The sequence below is a fragment of the Astatotilapia calliptera genome, chromosome 19, assembly GCF_900246225.1.
Source record: "Astatotilapia calliptera chromosome 19, fAstCal1.2, whole genome shotgun sequence".
Classification (NCBI taxonomy): domain Eukaryota; kingdom Metazoa; phylum Chordata; class Actinopteri; order Cichliformes; family Cichlidae; genus Astatotilapia; species Astatotilapia calliptera.
In genome coordinates, this window is record NC_039320.1 from 17,219,403 (window position 1) to 17,237,203 (window position 17,801).

The 17,801-nt window shown below is 40.0% G+C and overlaps 1 protein-coding gene across 2 annotated transcripts in view; it reads left to right on the plus strand.

Moving 5' to 3' along the window:
- Nucleotides 1–17,801, plus strand: part of fndc3ba (fibronectin type III domain containing 3Ba) — an 86,712-nt gene that overhangs the window by 60,715 nt on the left and 8,196 nt on the right. For both annotated transcript variants that reach the window (XM_026152459.1, XM_026152460.1), the window contains 16 exons: nucleotides 83–142; nucleotides 267–405; nucleotides 831–884; nucleotides 1,174–1,298; nucleotides 2,003–2,177; nucleotides 2,829–2,915; nucleotides 3,872–4,007; nucleotides 4,404–4,478; nucleotides 5,253–5,371; nucleotides 5,927–6,032; nucleotides 6,726–6,892; nucleotides 7,523–7,636; nucleotides 8,404–8,553; nucleotides 10,192–10,472; nucleotides 13,393–13,611; nucleotides 17,393–17,559. In XM_026152459.1, the coding sequence (XP_026008244.1) occupies nucleotides 83–142; nucleotides 267–405; nucleotides 831–884; nucleotides 1,174–1,298; nucleotides 2,003–2,177; nucleotides 2,829–2,915; nucleotides 3,872–4,007; nucleotides 4,404–4,478; nucleotides 5,253–5,371; nucleotides 5,927–6,032; nucleotides 6,726–6,892; nucleotides 7,523–7,636; nucleotides 8,404–8,553; nucleotides 10,192–10,472; nucleotides 13,393–13,611; nucleotides 17,393–17,559 (2,174 nt within the window). The remainder of the gene's footprint in view (nucleotides 1–82; nucleotides 143–266; nucleotides 406–830; nucleotides 885–1,173; nucleotides 1,299–2,002; nucleotides 2,178–2,828; nucleotides 2,916–3,871; nucleotides 4,008–4,403; nucleotides 4,479–5,252; nucleotides 5,372–5,926; nucleotides 6,033–6,725; nucleotides 6,893–7,522; nucleotides 7,637–8,403; nucleotides 8,554–10,191; nucleotides 10,473–13,392; nucleotides 13,612–17,392; nucleotides 17,560–17,801) is intronic.

A 17,801-nucleotide genomic window follows, 5' to 3' on the forward strand; every position in this document is an offset into this window, starting at 1 on the left:
GGAAAAAATACAGCGTCCAAATTTAATCCTTAAGGTCATCCAAAGGACACTGGTGACTTTGTATGTCTTGTCTGTGTTTCAGTGGTGAAGAATTGGAGTATCATCTGAAAGATCTCAGGCCAGCTACAGACTACCACGTACGGTAAGGCCTCAATCCTTTTAATATTAACTACTTGTGTGTTGCAGCGTATGGGGGTCCAGGAATCCCTGAAATGTTGGATAAAAACATCCTTTAACTGTTTGTTTCGTTTGTCTTTCTGCATCAGGGTGTCGGCAATGTACAATTTGGTTCGAGGCTCGTGTTCAGAGGCCGGCTCGTTTACCACAGAATCCACGGTCCCTGATGTCCCGTCATCACCAAAACTCACAAATCGTGCCAAGACCAGCCTCACCCTACAGTGGAAGGTACAGCTACTGACATCTTCTTGTCCAGATACTCCTCCATGAAGTATTTTCACTCCCAAGAAACATCACAGTGATTTGTCATTGTGACACATTTAATGATATTTTAAATTAAATATATTACAACTCCGATGCGTTAATAGTTTGAGTGCATCAGCCGTGCAGCACCGACAAGTAGTTGCACAACTCTGTTAGAATGCACCCCTGTGTCCTCTCTGACCTGTTATTTTAGTATTTTTTTATATCCTTGCACACTGTCATTCATAAAGAGTAACATCAGTCACCCAGACAGGATATAAGGCCAATCATAAAAACACAGCCGGTATTCTGTCTGTCTCATTGTCAGAGTCTTTTATCCTTAGCTAATCTCTCAATCTCTCTCTTCTCTCTTCTCTGCTTCCCTCGGTCCATTTCACTGTCACCCATAGCCCCCGGGTGACAACGGATCCAAAATTACAAACTACCTGCTCGAGTGGGATGAGGTAAGTCTGTCATCTGTCATGCTCTACCCTTACCTCAAAGCAGCACTTACACCTATCACCAGTGTCCCTAAACACATGTCAACATTGGGCTCTTCAGACAAGATGGAATAAAACTGTGAATTATGCTCTTGCAATGAATGTCTGGCTTTTCTTCCCATCTTCTATTTATACTTCTTTACTTTGTCGTGCTATTTTTTTCTTCACATTTAACATTTTGTTGTAGGTGAGCTTATCAATCCTAATGTCCGTTCTTGTCTTTATGTCTTTTCTGTATACGTCTTCTCTGCAGGGAAAGAAGAACAGCGTTTTCAGACAATGTTACTTTGGGAACCAGAGGCACCATAAGGTCACACGACTCTACCCCGCCTGTGACTACACATTCAGGTTGGCTGCACACAACGACATAGGCAGAAGGTAAAGTTCTGTTATTGAATGTGTATATATACGTTTTATATACGCACACCTGCATGAATACAGTGTCATGGGAGGCATATTGCATGTTTTTTTGTTGTTGTTCTTCATTGTATACCACTATGGCAGCAGGCAAGCACCGAACTGCTATTCTCCATGTAACATCAGTTACATACAGAAGAATAGACTTCCTCTTTTCCCATTTCCCTCTATTTCCACTCTTCTCTTGCCTCCTCTTGTCATTATAGCGTGGACCATCTCGCCTGCAGTTATTAGGGTGAAAGGGAGCAGAGAGGTCATAGAGGGGACTGAGAGTGAGGGAGGAGATATTAGCTCTGTGAACGAACTCAAAACAGCTTTAATGCATCCTTCAGTTTGGCAGATTTGAAGCTGGGTTACTTGCTTTTATTCTAACTTGAATATTTTTCCCCCCACTACAAATCATCCATCCTCCCTATGCGCTCCTTTTTTCTCTGTTTAACATCCTCTTCGGAACTCATATAACGTCTTCACTCCCAACGCCACGCACCTCTGTGATTAATCACCAATGCACTTCTGTCAGTGTCCTTTTCATTTTCGCTGATTTTTCTCCACCTTTCACTTTGAAAAATATTCATGCCTCCATCTCAGCTGAAATTGAAACCCATGGCAATCATTTCTTCAGCGTTTTGAAGGAAAGCTTAAAATGGAAATTTCTTTTTCGGCAGTGGCTTCAGTTCAGAGGTGGTGTATATCACCATGGGCACCCTGCCTGCTCTGCCTCTGGCACCACGGCTTGTCAGGGCAGGGGTGTCCTGGGTGACCCTGGAGTGGGGGCGTCCTGAGGGCAGTCCCAATGTGGAGCAGCTCAAATACACACTTGAGATCCAGGAGGACAACAGCGTGAGTACCGTCCATGTACAAAAACATTTGTAACTTTTATTTTTCTTTACATTAAAAATAGACCTCAAAGACTCTAGAACATCTTTTGTCTGTTTGTTAGTTTGTGCCCAGTTTACGAGTTTTATAAATCAGCATCAGGGTGTGTTGTACTACTCTGAGCATGTACAGCAGGGGCCCCCGATCCCAGTCCACGAGGGCCGGTATCCCTGCAGGTTTTAGATGTGTCCTTGATCCATCACAGCTGATTTAAATGGATAAATTACCTTCTCAACATGTCTCGAAGTTCTCCAGAGGCCTGGTAATGAACTAATCATGTGATTCAGGTGTGTTGACCCAGGGTGAGATCTAAAACCTGCAGGGACACCGGCCCTCGTGGACTGGGATTGGGGACCCCCGATGTACAGCATTCTTTGTTTACAGCATTTTCTACAACATTTTTCCACACCTGCCTAAAACCTTTGCACAGTACTGTACATATAAACCACACTATATGTTCCCACAGGTTCTCTGCTCTCTTTCTACTGTATCCATATATATATCTATATACAATAAAATGTGAGCTAAAAGTCAGCATTTATTGCATCCATAAACTCAATAATTTATGCCGATCCTAATGCACCCTGAGAGAATCAAACACTGTACCTCCCACAGGGAACAGACTTTCATCCAAAGTACACTGGAGAAAACTTGAGCTGTACTGTACAAGGCCTGAAGAGGAGTACACAGTATAAATTCAGGGTAAGCATTTGTGTTTTGGTTTCTGCACTTGTGTCCCACTTGTTGAAAATCAGAAGCTTTTTTACTAAGAGAGAATATGCAAAATATGTCATTTTGGCTATAGTTTAACGAGTTGTCTAACACTGCAAATCACTAACCATTTGTCAAGTACACAACATTCAGCTGTGGTTTTTGTGCCTGTTCATAATTTGAGGACATTGTACAAATCTATCAAAATCCTCTTGCGCGTACCTCACCAGGTGAGTTTGTGTTTATTTTGGGTTTTTCTACCTTGCCTCATGCACATTGTTTGATAAAGCTTTGCATCTTCGAAAACACAAAACACATGAATACACACAAAGAATCAAGTCTTTCTGCTGTCCCTGTGCTATCCATCTGGTGTAGACATAATGTAACAAAGCAAAATTATCTATTGGATGTAGCGACAGAATTAGATAATAGAAAAGAGAAGAAGGCAGAGAAGCCAAAACAACAACACGTGAAGGGGCAGAGACTAATGGCTCCTATTTATCACAACAATTGATTTAAGTTTTCAGAAATTCTTTTGTGTGTCTCTGCTTGGCTTGCTGTGGCTCTTTTCTCAGTTTTCCACTCTGTCTATATTCTTTTCGCCTTTTCTTCTTTCCTCTTTTTCTCTTCCCCTTCGTTTCATCCTTTATCTACTTTTTGGATTTTTCTGACTAGTATTAGACAAATTTAAGTAAAAAGAGAAAGGAAAGCAGGGAGAATGGGAGCAGTGATGATGTGCAGCAAAGGGCCTTGGGTTGGAATTGAACCCAGGCTAGTACAGTTTGGCCTTGCAGCATGCAGTCGCCTGTTCAATCACTGAGCCTAATTTAGGCCTTTCTATCAACCTATTCTCGATTTCTGATCTCCCACTACACTCTTTGTCTTTTTACCTTTGTTACGTGCTCTGTGTCTCTAATTGTCCCTTCTGTCCACCTCTCTTCCTGCAGCTCATAGCATCAAACATGGAGGGAAAGAGCAGTCCAAGTGAAGTTTTGGTTTGCACCACCAATCCAGACAAACCGGGCCCTCCATCTGCACCCTGTGTCACAGAGGCAACACCCTATGGATTTACTGTCACATGGGGTAAAGAGGCACACATCCATGCGCATATATCATATCATATACATACAGATACTCATTGAGATGCTTTCATACAAAATTGATTTGGTACAGACTTTTCAGCATTATCCAAGCCAAGACTACATGTGTGCAAGTTGACTTGATCCAGATCAAACTGAATCCTGACACTGTTTGCTGTTAGTGTGTTTCACACTTTCAGAAGAATTGCAAAGATACATAAGACTGCAACAGATAGATTTTTTTGGTATTGATATTAATGTCCCAGAGAAAATAATTTAGCTAACTAAAGTAACTAAAATAATAACAATTATTTTCTACATGTTGTCTCCTGCGAATTGGAATATTGTTTATGTGCAATAATATTCCAAACTAAAATCAGTTCATCAATTGTTTTGACAGATCCTCCAATGGACAATGGGGGATCTGAAGCTCTTACGTACCTGCTTGAGATCATCTCAGAGGGATGTTCTGAAGGTACCTGTGTTATATCTGTCTGTCACTGTATCTATTCAAACATACCATGAAAGATTTTCCAGCATCTTAGGACAGACCTTTTTCTCTTCGTGTGCTGTTTAACTTTTCTCAACTACCAGCCTAAAAAAAATAGAAGCCATAATTGAGTCTTTCTTAGCATCAAATTAAGATATTGAAGCACACAGCGTTGCTCACACCTGCCCTACAGGAAACCTAATCTTGTCTAGTTCCTTTCAATCTATAGTAAAAGATTGCTGTTGAGTGTCAGTGTACAGAAGAAGAGAATATCAAAAGCCTTTGTTCTTTTGTCAATAGAATCGACCTAAAAAGTCATCTGGATGATTTTATCTAGCTTGTATTTACACTGTCCTGTGATATCAAGACAGGCTTTTTAAAACCTTTTTCTTCTTAAAAAGATGTGGTCATTGAAACGAATGACTCTGCCATATTAGGTTTATTCAAACTTCACTTTTAGGTACATTCAGTCTGTAGAGATAACATAGTATTATGCATTACAGAAACACAATACACTTCTGCTAGGAAATTTACGCTGTGATGTAAACAAGGCCTATATTTGCACGGCATAGTGCTGCTTCACAGGGAGAGTATTATATTTCACAGGCATACGCAATCCATCAACAGCAGAACAGAAACAAAGCGTTGTCAGTGGGATTCTGTTTCTGGAAACTGCAGAAATACGTACAAAACAGCAGCTGATTATGTGTATGTGCTTTAGTGTAATTCCTTGTTTTGTGTGTGTGTGTGTGTGTGCAGCAAACCAATGGGAAGTAGCGTACAGTGGTCCGGCAACACAGTGTGTGTGTGAGCGACTGAGACCAGGGACCGTTTATCACCTACGTGTGTGTAGTATCACCACCGGAGGACACAGCCCAGTAAGATTCACATACATGCATGCATACACAAATTTCAGCAATACACACACACACATACATATATATACATACATATGTTTCTTTTTTCTTTAAGGCAATGGGGGCAGTTTCAGGCCCATCTAAGTTCAGTTGTGTGTTTTTGCACGTCCAATAATAAATTGTAGTCAATTTTTTTGAGTGAGTGTTGTAAACTGTCAGTCTGAGGTTACACTAATATGTACAGTTGTATGTCATCTGCATAACAATAATACAAAAATAGCAATATTCTATAATCTAAGTTAAAAAAAAAAAAGTCTGTTTGATAGGAGAGGTCCAAGAATAAAGCCCTGAGGAACTCCACAAACTTTTTGTTCATTCAACTCCATAGGTACCAAGGGACATGAAGTACCCGCTCACTAAATATGATGGGAATTTCAAAAGATATTTTGCACTGAAAAATATAGTTGTTGTTGTCAAACAATCTTTTCAGTAATCTTTCCTAAAATTATACATGTACACCAATAATTAAGCCTATCTGTAATTGTCTTTTGTACCTTTTATTTTTTGCTCTTTAAGTGCACTGGTAGTGTTCCAGTCCGTACATTAAGTGTCCCACCAGGGCCCTGCCAGCCGCCAAGGATTGTCGGTAAAGCCAAACACAAGGAGGTGCAGTTAGAATGGGGTGAGTTCAGGCATACACGCACCCTGTTTACTTTTATTTACTAGAATATATTCGAATTATTTTCGTATAAGGCAGCTAAATCACCTTCTGGCCGTTTAATATGTTTCCCTGGCCAATTCTAATGTAAGCCGAGTCAACCACGTTTCAGCCTAATTGAGCCCTAATTTAGCTCATTAAATGCCTAACCTAGCCTCATATTTGACTTAACTCTCCTAATGTCAGCCTATTATTGTAGATTAGTACTGTTATCTCTTGGCAGGAAAAGGTCTTCCAGCCTGCCATGCTGAGGAAGTTCTTTCTTTTACCAGTTTAATACAGCTGGTCATGTCTCTAATCAGCTCACATTCAGGCACTGCTGCAGCTGCAATTACTGGCTCGAGCTGAAGGTCAAACATAAAGTATTGGAGGGTTTTCCCCACTGTCACCATTATTTATTACTTTTGTCTTTCTGCAAGCAGAGAATAGCACCAGGTTTATGGGGAAAAACCCCTAGAAAGTATTCAAAATATTCCCTGTGTATTAATCTGTAAGCAGTATAAAAAGCTTGTGAAATACTGAATACATCATTAAGAATTTATGTGTAACAAGATATCGTGACATATGTATTGTGTATTTTCATCACAATTCATGTATTGTGGTTAGTTTCACTGTAAATGTTTCTTCTTATCGCTCTCTCTTATTTGATCTTCTTAGACTCCCCTGAGGGAGTGTGTGAGGAGTGTGTGTACAGTCTGGAGATGAGTGAGGGAGACGCCAAGCCAACGGAGGTGTATCATGGCTCGGAGCTACAGTGCACTGTCGCTAGTTTGCTTCCTGGTGCAACATATAGCTTCAGACTGAGGGCTGCCAATGAGGCTGTGGTAAGAAACTGTCTGGCTTTTCAAAGCAAGAGTGTGATCAATAATAAAAATGAAAATAAATAAATGAAAGCCATGACGATCTGGTAATTCACCAGGCTAGACCATAAAACTTATTAAAGAACAACAGAAAAGCGTAGCTGAAACCTTTTGAAGCTTGATCCAGCCACTTTAATAGGTCAGCCTATAAAAGAAGGGATGTTTTATAACAGCTAAGCATGAAATATTGAATTAAATAGCATTTGTTTACTTATGGCTTTGAAATTTGCTCTGCATATTGAGCACACAAACTTGGGAGCTCTTAATACACATCCAATATTAAGCAACAAGCAGAAAATTCAACTTAAAACCGTAGGTGTAGACACAGACACTGAGTAGTTGGATCAGTGTCCCCTAGAAAATTAACTTAATATTATAAGATTTGATTGTTTTGATTATCCGGTCACCTGAAAGTGAATTAGATGGCGCCAAAACCTCAGCACTGTTGCTTATTGAACAAGATGACTGTGTCTATATTTCACAGCTTTTCAGTTTGGGATTAGAATTTGATTTTCAGCTTTTGTAAACTTTTTACTGTCTAAATGATTCAACTTTCTCATTTATTTTGTGTCAATCGATCTGTGTCTCCCTTAGTACGGACCATACTCTGAGCCTACAGAGGTGACGACTGCAGCGGGTCCTCCTGCGCAGTGTGGAGTTCCCATAATCACACTCACCAGTAACACTTGTGTAACACTCAACTGGGAGGTGAGGCAAACCAAAAACACAGCTGCATTTATCAAAGGAAATAAACAGTGTATGGAAGGAACAAAAAACAGACAAGCAAATATAAAAAGACAGGCCACATTTTTTAACACTGCTAAAGAGCTCTAGCTCCCTTTTACTGTTTAAAATAAAAAAAAGTAGTAAAGTCATCTTTTGGGCCTTTTGGTGTTGCTTAGCAGGCTCATTCCTTCTTAAGAATATACCAGCTTGCTGATTTGGCCACTCCTAAAGTTTTTTTCCTATCACTTTAAAGGGTATCTTTTTTTGTTTTTCAGACTAATAGTCACATTCATCATTTTTTGGTCCCCATACTCCACATATTCCACTGAAAATATACCAAATGAAGGTTGCACACTTTTGATTTATATACCTAATTTGTCATTGGAAAATTAAGGAACAGGCCTCACCTGGCCAGTAACTATGCAACCATGGTATAACTATCAGACTATGCATGGTTATAATGGCTTTAATTTCTAAACAGTTAATGCTGTACTTTTGTTAAAACCTTTGAATTTAGTCTGCACTTTAATCAGATCTTGATCATTTGATTTCAAATCTGCTGTGGTGATTTACCAAGGTTAAATGACAATAAATGTGGGTCCAAATACTTACCTACCTCAATAGACTTAAGTTTAGATGGAAAAAAAAAAATCTTGTTTTTCATTTTGGGTTTGCAAAACAAGACCTGAATCCATTAACTTTCAGGTATCTGTTAATTCCATTGAGCTGATTTTGTGTTTCTATTGCAGAGCCCTGAGGGTTCGGGTACAGACATCTCTGAATATCGTTTGGAGTGGGCGAGGGAAGATGAACCCATGGAGCTCATCTACTGCGGATCTGCCACGCAGTGTGAACTGTCAGATTTGACACCTGCCACAAATTACTGCTGCAGGCTACAGGTAGTGCACACACTACTAGATATCCCTACAGTGGATTTAGATGAACATAGACAGGCATACAACATTCACTTTTGTTGAAGCCATGCATAGTTAAACTGACAATGAGAAAAGAAGAACGTACTAGTTTATGGAACATAAGCACTTCCAGAAACAAAAGAAATAACTGAATTGTGAGCGCGACAAAAATTCAGCCTGGAAACATGAAACCAAGATGCTGCAACACAAACACTCAGACTCCAGGGAAAGATTAATGGTCATTGATTCAGTTTGTATTCGGACCCTCAATGTGGTGCATAAATAAGTGCCGTCTTTCTCCTTCTCCTTCTGTTTGTCTAACTCTCTCCCTTACTCCCTTTCTGTCTTGTACCCTCTGAAGCTATGAATCCAATAACAACATGCTTTATGGCTCACATCTCTATAGGACTATTTATAATCGGTTAATAGTTAATAGGTTGACAATCCAAGGTCAACCTACCATCCTAATAATTGCTTTTCTACATGTATGTGATTTCTCTTTGTCTCTGTGCACTAGAAGTGTACGCCTGTGTGTTCATATCTGTACACCTTAAGAAGATTGCAGGAATGGATCACACCAGAGGCGCTGACTTGGTTGAAGTCTGTGTGACTCCATACGTTCTATACCTGAATGAACTTGTACTGGTTCATCTTCTGTAGCAGTGTTTCAAATCTGCACAACCTGACACGCACTTGTTTTATGAGAATGCTTTGAATGGGGGGACGCCAACGTAAGGATAAGTTAAATCAGTTTCTATGTGTTTTTCTAGCCTCTGCAAAATGAATTTGACAGCTGAGGATAAATCCGAGAAACTACTGAAGTATAACTTTTCTTGCTGGACCCAGAGTTATCTAGATAGTTTAATGCTGAGATAAACCGTCAAGGATTTATATATAAGTGCACATTGTAGATTCCTTCTCCTTGGTATCTACTCGTGAATGGTGCTTGGCTGTTTTTGGAAAGTGGCTACAGTGCATTTTTACAAGAAAACAAACACTGCTCATCTGCTTGGATTTGCTAAGTACATTTAATCCATGAATGTTGCTTTTTACATGTAACTATTACAAGGCTCAAAAATGGATGGAAGGAAGCAATTTATCTACATTTTTTATTTTTAGTTCAAGCTTTCCGAATGGACAAGATGTATATAAAATACCAATTTTGTCCTTCCTTCCTCCTCTCGAAGTCTGTAAGAGGCAATGAAGGTGACTATTACAACGAGCGATTGAAAGGCATTTAATAGTGGATACTTGAGCTGAATATTAATGTGTTTGACAGCACAAGTAAAGGATTAATGCTCTTTCAAACTAATTTGAATTCATGTCTTTCTGCTAGTTTTCTTGTCTATTCAGTTTTCTATATCAGTCCCTCCCATTTAACGTTGTCTTGCTCTTTGTCCTGTGCTTATTAATAAATCCCTTCATATTTATCTTCTTCCCTTCTTATTGTTAACCATCATCTGTCTGCCTTGGTTTTAGTCTTCACTTATCCCTTTCTTTTTATCCCTCTCCTCACCTCTGTTCTATCACCGGGATCCTCTATCTCAGCACTATCAATCACAGCAGTTTCCCCCCCTCTTCAATCTCTCTCACCCCCTCTGTGTTTCTGTGTCTCCCACTCAGGCGGTCAATCAGGCAGGTGCTGGTCCATATAGTGAGCAGAGCAGTTTCCAGACCCCAGCTACAAATCCTGACCAGGTATCATCCCTTACCCCCCTGGATCTCCCGACCTCCTCAGAGACAGGCCACTCCCCGTCTACCTGCCTCCACCTGAAGTGGGAGGAGCCAAACTGTAACGGGGCCGAGATTACCTCCTACGTCATCACCCTGGACGACCAAACCATCACTGTGGATTCACGGACAACTCACCTTGTCACAGGCCTGCAGCCAGACAGTGAATACAGGTAATGATAGCTAAACCAAAGCATTTATGCTTGTGTGTGGTGCATTACATGTTAATTACCGTGTGGTTGTGTCCCATTTTTTCATATGCGGTGCCAGCCCATAGAAAGAAATAAAATGCTGGTGCAAACATATTTGGCGCTCTAATTTTTCCACTTCTTTGTACCTTCCCTCACATCAGTTCCAATAGTTTCATTGATATCCTTCTACGAATTTGCTAATATTTATAATTCGTTATAGTGATCCTATAATTATCTATTATACTGGGGGGATGATTGCTATTTTATCACTGATGAATTCAAAAATCACAGCAGAAAAGTAGTGAGAATAGAGGACAGTTAGATTTGTCGGGAGGTCAACATCAAGTTATGTTGGAGATTCCGGCATTGGGTTCAGAGGGGTTTACAGTTATGTCTTAGGCTATGATGTAAATTTCCCACTGAAGCATAAATTGGGTGTAAGAAGCGGGTTCATTAGCTCATTTTACACAATCTGTCTCCTTTGGCCATTTGGAGAATGCAGGTTTTACAGCTTCTGCATTGGCTTCTTTTCATACAGACAAGCAGGCTACATCTATTTTTTTATACACATTCTGTATTTAAATAGGGGTAAAATGTTTGATGATTGCATGAGCTTGGATCTCAAACATGTACTCAAGTAGCAGTAAACAGCCCCTTAATCATCTTTATGCACAGCGTTGTTGTGATCCCGCTTGTCTGTGATTGCTTGTAATTGTGTTTGTGAGCATGCATATGATTGTGCAGCAAGTTCTTTGAATTCTAATTAAAAAAGACAAACAGGGAGAGGTTATCCAAGGTAAGGTGACATGTGCAGAGGCAGGGTGATCTCGCACCATTGTTTTCATTCTGAGGTTGTTTTTGACCCGGTGTCACTGTGCTCTGTTGCATAATGGCTGCCAGTGAGACAGAACATGTGTGAGCCCGTGCGTGTGTTTGTGTGCATTTGAGAGAATCTGTGGGAGTTTTTGTGTGTCCAAATAGCTATAATTCTGGTTGTTATTTACGACAGGAATTGTACTTCAGATATTCTTTGACTGTGTGGCCTTGTAAAGGACCACAGTAAACATTTGTGTGTTTTTGTGGCTGTTTGTGTGTGTGCGCACCCACATTTGTACAATTTTTTTTGCAGCTTGGAGGTTAAACACACTATTGTTATGTATTAGTATTTAGACTTCAGTTTTTGTTCTAAACCGATGAAAAAGGAAACATATGTTTGCTTTTTAAAACAAAGAAATTCGTTTTTAGTTTTTTCCCGCCAACAATACAATACGCTAAATTATAAAACATTAAATATAGTTACATTAAATATTTGTAAATTAAATATCTATATAGATTTAAGATGACTTGCATTTTCTGTCAATGGAGTTTAAAATATTTCCTTCAAAATACAAGATTTGAAAATCTTTCCTGCATCTTTGCCCCAAATAAATAACAAAACCATATTAAAGTAAAAAGAAAACCCCAAAGAAAACCCTTAAGTGTATACTTGTGGTCTAGTCATCAATGACAGAATACACATTAAGTAAAGCTGCAGTGCAAAGAAGGTGCATTCTGTATTATCAACAATGTCAACCTTAACTTCAAGTAAAGGAGAGAGTTCAATTTGTCCTCTAAAATTAGATGTGTATTTTCACTTTAGTGATTTTCTTGGAGTCATTGAGGTGAGATTTAAATAATTTACCAGTCAGAGGTTCTTGCACTGGTGAAATTATAGTCTCAAGATTATTCAATTACTTGTCCCCTAGTTTTTTTCTCTTGACAGTGTAAAAAAAATAAATCATAAATTAAAAATAAATAAATAAACTGCATCTGTTCTGAGCCTAAGATGAAAGTTTGTTAAGGTACAACACGAAGAGGTTGCCTGTCCATCACAGGGCTAACAAATAAACATTCACGTTCACTCTCATCATATCTAAATGTAGCCCCACCTATCATCAAAAGCTAAGCCTTATCTTTACGTTGTTCACAATCTCTTATTATCTTTTATCCATATCCTTAATTATCCACTGGATAGATACATGTTGCCCTTTACCTCACAGACACAAACACAAAAATGTTTACCTAAGCTGCATGAATTATAATGAAAGGTTGCAGTTACAAAGAATCAGTGGTTAAATGTCAGAAGAAGGATACCAACTAGCTGAGGACCTCTGATATTGATGCTAATAAGCTGATCAGACACTGACAGAAAAACCGCGAAGAACAGAGGGGGGGCTTCCTGGAAGAAAGGCGGCAGGGGAGTTTGAAAAACAGAAATCCATTTCTCCCAATTCTCTTTAATTAGCAGCTGTGTGTGTCTTTGTGTCCAGTTGAGTCCATATATTTTTGGCATACGAGTTCAAATGCATGTGCTTAAAATGATGTTTCTCTGTCATTTATAATCTTTATAATTATGTTTTAGGGAATACATTGTAGTATTTAAGTTCTCTCTTTAGCACAAATAGTCTAAAACACCCTGTAGCAGTGATAGCAGTTACCTAACTTGGTACACATTTAGGGAAAATGTGGACCAGGAAGTCTGACAAATTTAAGGCTTATCATGCAGAGTACGTAGGAGAATGGTAACAGGCAAAAGGATCCACAAACATCCAAGGTCAAAGCTAATATACCACATTAGTGTCCAGCATTGGACAGATAGGTCTGCAAATACATGGAGAGCATTCAAGGTTGCATGGTACAGCACTTTCACGGTCACGTACTTTGGCTTGTGATCTTAAATCAGTGCACACATGCTCAAGTAAAATTTAAATGCTGGCTTGTTTGGCTCTCATCTCTAGAGACATTTCCACAAAAATCCAATCAATATAAGATGATAAATAATAAAATAATAATAAACATTTTTACAGTGCAATATTCAACAAATAAATTCTATCTCTTTCTCGCTCTCTCCCATGATTTTTAGTGTGCAGATCCAGGCAGTGAATGCCATTGGCTCCAGTCCCAACAGTTTACCACTGATCGTGAGGACACGCCCTCTCCCGCCACCGCCGCCCCCACTCGAATGCTCAGCGGCTGGCCCTCAAAGCCTGAAGCTCAAGTGGGGCGAAAACACCAGCCACACACGTGCTCTGCTTGCTGATGACATGGTCTACACACTACAGATGGAGGACAAGAACCACAGGTGGAGTATACATGGACCAGTTTATACTGCTCCATCATCATTGTTTACTTGAGGGAATGGGCTGAGTCCAGCTTATTTAAACAACACATTAAAATCTTGGACTTGAAGCTTATATTTACCCATTTATAAACAAAAAGTGGAACACCGAATTAACCTACTAATCCTGTCTCTATGACAGCAATAGACAGAACGATAGTCTGCATTTATCTATGGAACCTCATGTGTAACAAGGGATTGAAACTATGATGTTGCCCTCAGAGGACTTCTCACCCTATAACTAGTCAATTGATCAAATTAGAACCCAGGTTAAAAATATGCACATCATTGAGAAGAACACACAAATACTAGGAGGACAAAACCAGAGCAGCTGAGGGGAGCCGAGGGAGTGTGTGCATTTAACATTAAAGGTACTTGTGGGGATCTGTGCCTTTTCCTCTGTGTGCAGTAACTAGATGTACCTGGGAGTAGTCATGTTGAGTGGAGCTGGACACAGCAGGGATGCAGCCCCCAACAATCAAGCCTTCATTGAATTGACTGGTCAGACAGCAGCGATAAAAAGAGAAATGGAAAGATAGTGTTAGCAGACTGAGGAGGAGAGGATGGAAAATAATCATGGACAGGGAGTCAAATACACATCTGGGGGCAAAAAAAGTTCAGGAGGAGGGAATTTTTGCAAGTAGCTAGAGCAAAGAGTATCTGTAATGCATCGCACCAGCCCGTCTGCCCAACTGTCAGTTTGTTTAGCTCCCTCCTTTATCCTTCTGGTTGGCCCTTATCAGTGTTTGAATTAAGGGTTGGCTGTATCAAGCTGGCACCTTGACACCCTTGGAATGGGTACCATAACTGACAGATGGGTCCCTAACTGGCAGGCTGTGGTCTGTTAGCTTCTGTGACACACATACACATAAACAAACATAGAGGTATGCGATCGCTCTCTGCCATACCAAATGCAAACAGCTTTCACAGTTTTGTTTACCCTTTTCTAACTGCCACAGTAATGTTTGTGCATATTTATGTACATTTTTCTTTCTTTGTAATCACGCTTGGATGCAGTTAGGTATATTATGCATGTGTCTGTATGCACCCGATGAAGTTATAGGAGTTGGAGTATTAAACATAGTTGGCAACTAAACTCAAGGTTAATTTGTCTTTTTTTTCCCCAAGTGTTTATGCTGTAGACTTAGGGATGAGGAGTGGCTCATTTAAATGAAAGAATGTGTATGTGTTAGTCCCCATAGGGAAAATACTTTTCTGCATTTAACCCATTCACCCAGTGAGGCAGTGGGCAGCCACCAGTGCAGCTCTCGGGGAGCAGTGTGTGGGGAGGGTACCTTGCGATCACTGGCATCTATATTTTAAATGTGTTTTTAAAAAAAGGTGGTATAAGTGGTTAGTGGTGCATCACAGTTTCTTGTACACTGTGTATTTGTGTGCAACAAGGCATATAAAATTAAGAATGGACGTAGAAGATTTACAGGGCACTCCTCCTACGCTGCTCTGCTTTCCCCTTTTCTTTCTCATCACGCTCTGTTAAAATGAATTAGAAGGGTTTTTATTTTTTAGTATGAGTTAGCCATGGCAACCAGAAGCTTCACTGCTGACATAATAAGCGAGATTGGAAGGGCACATTGAAAGCAGGGAACTAATGAAATCTTGAAGTATTTAGCTTTGTAAACAAACATATTGAATAGCCAGCAATAATCTGTGCAAATATCATTTCTGATATTACACTTATGTTTTTGACCTTGACTCCTCCCCTCCTCTGTCTCTTGCTGTCCTCTGATTTAATTCATGTTTATTAATCGGGGTTTATTGTTAGACAGGTGACTGCGAATGTGGAGATTCTGACAATGAATGTGTGCTTCCTTTCAGGAATTATTTCCCCTGCATTGGCATTTTTTACCCTTCCTTTATTTTTCAGTAAACCCAAGCATTCCTCTATTTTATGATGATAAAGAAAGTGTTCTCCGGTTCCCATTATTGTTGCCATTATTTATTTCTCATCCTTGTACCTTCCCATCCTCCTTTCCCTTGCTTGCTCAGACTAATTTTTCTTTTTCTTATCTCCCTGTTTGCAGACTTGTTGCTCATGCGCTGTCCTCCCTGAGTCAGGGCTTTTTATTTTCACTTGTTTCCTGTGCTCCATTCATTTCTCCCTCTTCTCATCCATGTTACCCACTGACATGCCTTGTGTCAAATCTGAGAGTTGCAAGAATGTCATGACAACACGGGGCAGTGTAGTTCAAGGGCTTTATTCTTCTTACACGATGACGTCTGCAGTAGAACAATAACAGATTGTTTCATTACATTCTGACCTCTCTCATCCTGCCCTCTGCTCTGCCATGTTGTAGTTAATTGGTCAGCTTTTGGTCAGCACCAGGGCAATTCATCTCATTAACTATGTCCTAGTGATTTTTTTGTGCAAGTGTATTTATTGTTTGTTTGTGCTGTGCTAAATGTTAATTATTTTGATATCTTACCATTTATGTCTGGTCGACTGCGAAGAGGTCATAGCTCCTGATGATGGAAAAGTTAATGCATTAGTTGTTTGTTTTTTTTAAGCCATGCAGTTGATCGCTGCACGTGTTAACTGTATGGCCCACCAGTAAGGCCAAGGTTTAATAACATCATATATCAGCCAGAGAAACACATCACTTCTGTAGTGCAGCTACATAAAGAGCTCATCTGGAGTTATAGCTTTCCACTAAACCGTGACCTCTCTCCTCTCCTCTTTGTCTCGCACTCTCTTTTCTCTCTTCAACATTATCATCATCTCCTTTAATTCTCAATCACCTATCCTTCTGCTTTAACTTCTCTCTCCCTTGCATCCTCCTGCGACTTTACTCTTCTATTACTGCCTCTTCTCTTGTTCATTAACCATTTCCCTTTGTCTTTCTTTTCTCATTCCTCTGCTTCATGGCTTCCTTTGCCACCTAGACATTTACCTTATTTTGCTGCAAAGCTGATTGCTGAGATAAATAACCCCTCTTCGGCTCACATTCACTTATCTCCCAGACTTTTCCTGCTTTTATCTCTCCCACTCCATGAATCTGTCCATCGAGCCAGCCAGGAATGCTTTTGGTGCTCATTTTCATCAGATTTGTGACTATAGCCTGCCACTGTTTGTCCTGCGTGTTCATCAATCATCTCTATCTTTTTTTTTAAGGTGCTTTCTTTTCTTCTGCTGCTCCTCTTGCTTTTCAAGGTCCCCACATTTTATTTCTGAAGTTAATCTTACCTCAGGTTAACATATAATTGTGTTAAAATATTCACATTCACCGCTGAGCTGCTCATCATTTTTCTTGTGACGCCTGCTGTGCTGAGTTAAACTATATCAAGTCACAAACATGGTCTATCAGTCCTTATAACTAAGTTAGTGATTAGTGGGTATCTAAGTGTTTGTGCCTTACTTTTTACTGTTCTTGTTTGACCGTGCTCTGCAATAAGATGGCAACATGATCAGGCTGTAACCTGCCTCAGCCGTATTGACAGCTGGGATCGGCTCCAGCCCCCAACGACCTTGAATTAGATGGATAGATGGATGGATGTTTAACCATGTTTTTCTCTATTATCATAACTCTTCCCTTCTTATACCCATTCATAACACCATCACCTTCACTTCCCTTCACCATTTCTCCTTTATCTCTGATGGAGTGATCCTTCATGCCTAGGCCTGTCAGTGCTCCCTCTGTCACATTGAACCGTCCTTCCTTTTTAAAAAATTTTTTTAGATTTACATCTTATTGTTTATTTCTCCTTCTTCATTATGTTCCCTGTTTAGGTTTGTGACAATCTACCGTGGTCCCAGCCACACCTACAAGGTTCAGCGATTGACCGAGTCCAGCAGCTACAGCTTCAGAATACAGGCCATCAGTGATGCTGGGGAGGGTCCTTTTTCTGACACACATACGTTCTGCACCACCAAGTCTATACCCCCTGCCCTGAAAGGTAAACCGAAGCGGAGAAAATGTCTTTGTGCACAAACACATTTCACACAAAGAAGTCCTGTCTTCATCACTAGCTATACACCAGCTGCCTTTTCAGATCGTACAGTTGTGCCGTAGGGATATTAGTGGGGAATTATCAGACATATTAAAACGCACAGTCCTCTATTTAGGTAAATCTAACTTTAAATATCTTCAGGGGTCAGATCATGTGAAGATGTCCTACCAGTCCACCAGTGTCAGCTC